The sequence below is a fragment of the Larus michahellis genome, chromosome 18 (genome assembly GCF_964199755.1).
Source record: "Larus michahellis chromosome 18, bLarMic1.1, whole genome shotgun sequence".
NCBI classification, from domain to species: Eukaryota; Metazoa; Chordata; class Aves; order Charadriiformes; family Laridae; genus Larus; species Larus michahellis.
This window is the reverse complement of record NC_133913.1, coordinates 6,885,842-6,891,169: the sequence shown is the minus strand read 5'-3', so window position 1 is coordinate 6,891,169 and position 5,328 is coordinate 6,885,842. Positions and strand designations below refer to the sequence as shown.

General features: G+C 51.1%; 1 protein-coding gene across 1 annotated transcript; it reads left to right on the top strand.

The window, feature by feature from the left end:
• The first annotated feature begins 515 nt into the window (after nt 1-515).
• On the top strand, nt 516-1,291 carry LOC141732551 (feather keratin Cos2-3-like). The gene is made up of 2 exons (XM_074561714.1): nt 516-591; nt 984-1,291. The coding sequence occupies exons 1-2, from the start codon at nt 516-518 to the stop codon at nt 1,289-1,291; spliced, it is 384 nt and encodes a 127-aa protein (XP_074417815.1).
• Nucleotides 1,292-5,328: the final 4,037 nt, after the last annotated feature.

Genomic DNA, 5,328 nt, shown 5'->3' with positions numbered 1-5,328 from the left:
ACAGGCCACAGTTTTTTCCTGAGGGCAGTGTTAGGCAGGATGGAGTCAAAACCTAGCAGCACAACACACAGATCCTGGGGAGGCAACAACAAATGACCATTGGGGTGAGCTTAGGATGGAGGGAAAGACAAGGACAGAGCGTGCCCTTATTCATGGGAGCCCTTGGGCGTCTAGTTGAGGATGGCTTGAGCTTCTTCCTGAGAACAACAATTCAAACAGCCCCAACAGAGTGACCCAGGCTGATGTCACTTGCCTGCTCTGGACCTGTCCAGTACTTGAGCTGTCTCTTCCACCCGCACTGCTGCATTCCTGCCCTGGAAATCCTGGGGCCTTTCATCCCAGTGATCACAGGAAGCCTTCACTGGGGAATGGGCATGGAACAAACCTGGAAATGAAAAGGCAGTAGCACAGGAAACCAAAGCACAGCTCATATCATTAGCTGTGATGGTTTGCATTCAAGATGAGCTTGTGCAAAAATTGTTACCTCTGCAAAGGGTGCCTCTGGTGCTGCGTCAATGAAGGGCAGGTATAAAAGCCAGCCCAAGTCCCTGCTCTCTTATCCACTTCTCTGGCCTCCTTCTTGGGAACCAGGTGAGTCTGAAACCCCTCCTCCTTCTCTTCCAAAGAGAGATCTCTGCTTGATGGACATCTCAGCTGATGTTGGCTTTGGCATATGTTGGGTCTTGGAGCGTATCGTCACGACAGAGGGAAGAGGGAAGAAGGTCAACTTAGAGAGAGGCTGCGACATGACTGTGGTGCCTTTTGATTTATGCACTAGGAGAGAGCTTCCTTGGGTCAAGCTGCTCTTCTTAGGGCTCTGGCTGGATGAGGCAATGAAGACCATCTGTCTGCTGGCACAGTCTACAACCTCCCACTCATTGGTGGCTTTGGTTCCTTTGTAACAGAGTAACCAGGCTACTCCTCACCCACCTTTGTGCTCTGCTTCCTCTCTACTTTCTCCCAGGTGCACCTCCAGCCCCAAGACATGTCCTGCTACAACCAGTGCCTGCCCTGCCGGCCCTGTGGCCCAACACCTCTGGCCAACAGCTGCAATGAGCCCTGTGTCAGGCAGTGCCAGAACTCCACTGTTGTCATCCAGCCCTCCCCTGTGGTGGTGACCCTGCCTGGACCCATCCTCAGCTCCTTCCCACAGAACACCGTTGTGGGATCCTCCACCTCTGCTGCTGTTGGCAGCATCCTCAGCTGTGACGGAGTCCCCATCACCTCTGGGTGCTGTGACCTCTCTGGCATTTCCAGCCGCTACTATGGCAGAAGGTGCCCTCCCTGCTAAAGCTGCTGCGCATATCTCTTAGGGAGCCTCCCTAAGATCTCTGCATATGGTGCTGGACAGATGATAAATCTTCAGGCCATTGCTTTCACAGGAATCAACCATCTATAGCTCCTCCTGAAAACTCTGTCAGGAAGGGGACAGCCTGGGCTCTTTGAAAACATGGCCCATGTCTTTCCTTCTTTTTTTCCACCTACCTCTTTTTCTCTCTTTTCATTTTTTCCTTCTTATTCCTGGGCTGTTAGAGGTTCCAAAACCACCCTGAACTCTTCATGAGCTTCATCACGGCCAAGGGGCAGTCTCTCACTTGCCCCTCCTGATCCCTGCACTGAGGGCCTTTGCTTGGAGTGACCTCAGTTTCCTCTTTAGGTTCATTAAAGATTTCTGCATCCCAGCTTGGGCCTCCGAGTCATCCTTTCATCCATGTATGCCCTCCCAAGCTGCCCAGGAAGAATGGCTTTGATCATGGCAGGGAATATGATGATGGTATAAGGGGACCCTTCACAACTCTTAGTAGAATGGGAGGTTGGAATACACTGCAGGGGTGTGTCTTTGGGCTACTATCCTGTGGCAGTATGCAAAACAACCCCAGCTGCCCCAGAGCAAGTGGCAATCACAGAATCACAGAATCACAGAATTGGAACTCCACAGAAGTTGGAAGGGACCTTCCGAGATCATCTAGTCCAACCCTCCTGCTAAAACAGGTTCACCTAGAGCAGGCTTATAAGAAAGCATGCAGGTGGGTTTTGAATATGTACAGAGAAGGAGAAGTCTCTCTGGGCAGGCTTTTCTAGTGCTCTGTCACCCTCAACGTAAAGAATTTTTTTCTCATATTGGGATGGAATTTCCTGTGTTTCAGTTTTTGCCCATTGCCCCTTGCCTTGCAGTACCTCTGCCCAGACAGAGGTCCTGCAAAATCCTCTGCTGTCCTCAACTGGCAGCTAGGACTCTTTGCCAAGCCATGAAGGCAAGCCACCCTGCAGGCTTATGGGAGTGGGGTGCCTCCTGTTCTGGTCAGTGCTCTGCTGGGACAGGAGGAGAGGACAGAAGATGTCCCCAAAGATTGGCAGGAGTATGTATGGATGGAATAGCCTTGGGGATGGTCCACTGATTTTCCCTCAGTAAACCCATGTGAGCTGCTCTCAGTCACTTTATTGACTTCCGTGAGTTTGGAAAAGGCTTCTAAGAGCTTCTTTAGAGACTGAGTGGACACTGAACAGTCAGCTCCTTGAACACCCCTGGATGTATTCCAGCTGGTCCCATGGTGTAATCTATGTTCAGTTGGTAGTAAGAGGTCCTTAAATTCTTTATTCTGTTGTGGGCGCTGCTTCATTCCCAGGGAGTCTCTCCTAGGAGGCTCATGTATATGATGGGCCTGAGGAGGAGCCATATCAGTAAAAACTGAGGACAAATATCCATTGTGCACTTCAGTCTTTCCCTATACCATGTTCTTTTAATTCAGTCCAAGTACCTGTTCAGTCCAACGTCTCAGCCCCTGTCACAGCATCAGGCTGATGCGCTGCACAGGTACATCTGACATTGACTTGGACATGAGGCAGGGCTGTTTCTCACACCAGACACCACTGTCACTGCACTTGAAGCAGACCCACTTGGACATAGCCTGGATGAAATTGGCAGTATTTTTCAGCCTTTCTCCCTGTCCATAAAGCAAACTCCATTCTGCTGAACTCCCTAGATCTGGGGAGAGCTGGAGACCGCCAATCATACTGAGGCATTCCCAATATTGTTTACACAGAATAGATCTAAACTAGTGTGAAACTGCTTGTTGGGGCCTGGAATCATCAGCAGCAGAGTGTGAGCTTTGGAGCATTAGGAAAAGGAAGACTGAAGAAGAGCAGAACAATCCCTCATAAGAGGGATGCACACACATGCGCACACGCTCTCACGCAAATCAGCATGGAATCTTCCACAAATTTTTGCATCCATGTGCATTCACACAAACCCAGCTGTGCACAAGTGCACACAAGACAAGAACACACGTAGGAACACAAGCAACCGTGGACTCTGCTGTGGACATCTGGGGATGACTGCAGCAGGGCTACAGCATTCTGGAGAAGGACAAGGCCCTAGACATAGGACACACACCCCTCTCCCTGGCACAGAAAAGGAGAACGCAAAACAGGACAGACAAATTTTCCTGACAGAAGTGTTAGGTGAATACAGTCAAACCCAGCAGCTGAGCCACTTCTTGCTAATGGGGCCACAAAGAGCCACAAAAGAGTGACCCAGGCTGACATCATTTGCCTTTACTGGACTCTACCAGCATTTAAGCTGAGTCCTCTACCCATGCTGACATGTTTTGCACTGGAAATGCTTGGGTCTCTCATTGTGTCATGCTAAAGATGACCTCACTGGGGAATGTGCCTGGCATAAAGCAGGAAATGGAAAGACAGCAATCCAGGAAGCCAAAACACAGCCCATAACATTAGTGGGGATGGTTTGCATTCAAGATGAGCTTGTCAGCAAACAATCACCTCTGCAAGGGATGCCTCTGGCAGCCTGGGGCAGTTAAGGTGCATGATAAAAGCCAGTCCAGCTCCTTGCTTTCTCATCCACTCCTCTTGCCTCCTTCTCCTTGGGAGTCAGGTGAGTCTGAAGACCCTTCTCCTTCTCTACTCTCTCTAAAAGGAGTTCTCACCTCAATGGCTCTCTCAGCTGATACCAGTTCTCTTCTATGCCAGATCTTGGGACTGCTTGTCACAAGAGGGATGTGGGGAGAAGGTTAGGCATGGAGGGAGGCTGGAAATGTACTGAGGTGGCTTTTGGGCTATAAGCAAGGAAATAGCCACAAAATACCTGGTGGCTGTTTTGGGACCATGGCGCGATGAAGCCAAGAAGCTATTGCAAATCTCCACACAGACTCCACCTCCTGGAACTGTCTGTACCTTGGTTCCCTACGGTGTGGTGACAGGCTGCTCCTCACACATCTCCATGTTTTGTTTCCTTCCTCTCCTACCTCACAAGTGCATCTCTGACCCACAGATATGTCCTGCTATAATCAGTGCCAGCCCTGTGGGCCCTGTCAGCCCTGTGGCCCCACCCCGCTGGCCAACAGCTGCAATGAGCCCTGTGTCAGGCAGTGCCAGAACTCCACCGTCGTCATCCAGCCCTCCCCCGTGGTGGTGACCCTGCCCGGCCCCATCCTCAGCTCCTTCCCGCAGAATACCGTTGTGGGATCCTCCACCTCTGCTGCCGTTGGCAGCGTCCTCAGCTGTGATGGAGTGCCCATCAACTCTGGCTGCTGTGACCTCTCCTGCATTTCCAGCTGCTACCGTGGCAGCAGATGCCCCCCCTGCTAAAGCTGTTTTCAATGGCCTCGTACAAGGACCCCCTGGAACTCAGAACGTTATGCTGGTCGGAGGGTCAAACTTTTTGTCATTTTTTTAAGAGCAGCTGACCAACTCTGGCTTGCCCTGCAAGGGGAAGCTGAAAGGTAGCATCCTGGGCTCTCTGAAAACATGGCCAATGTTTACCTTTCCTGTCTTCCACTCACCCTTTTTCTCTCTTTTCTTTCTTGTCTGATGCCCCCCTCAAAGCCCGCTGTGAGGAATCCAGAAGGGAGTCTGGAGGGACCTGCTAGCCTGTCTCCCTTTGATGGGCAGGTCAACGTATGCCCTGTGGGAACTCTACCACAGCAAAAGGGGAACATATTCTGGCTGCTCTTGGTTGTCCTCACACTGGGGGCCTCCACTTGGTGTGACCTCATTTCCCTCTTTAGACTCATTAAACAATTGATGCAACCCTGCCTGGGCCCTTTACATGGTCTTTCCATCTGCACACTGACTGTGGAGGGAGAAACTCATTGCTTTCCAGGAGGAATTAGGTGGGGGCACAGGGGAACCTTTCATCAATCCTAGAGGCATTGGAGGGTGGGACACACTGCAGCGAGTCCTCTTTCAGGCACTGCCTCTTGAAGCTGAAGAAGACATCCCTAGTTACTCCACAGCCAATGGCCATCAGTCCTTTCTTTGCTGTGACTCTGTTCAGAAACACCCCCTTGGCCATGGACCATGTCATGT

Coding starts and splice junctions, on each gene's coding strand:
- LOC141732551 (XM_074561714.1), top strand. CDS start 516: ATGAAGGGCAGGTATAAAAGCCAGCCCAAGTCCCTGCTCTCTTATCCA. Junction 592..983: donor GCCTCCTTCTTGGGAACCAG/GTGAGTCTGAAA, acceptor TCCAGCCCCAAG/ACATGTCCTGCTACAACCAG.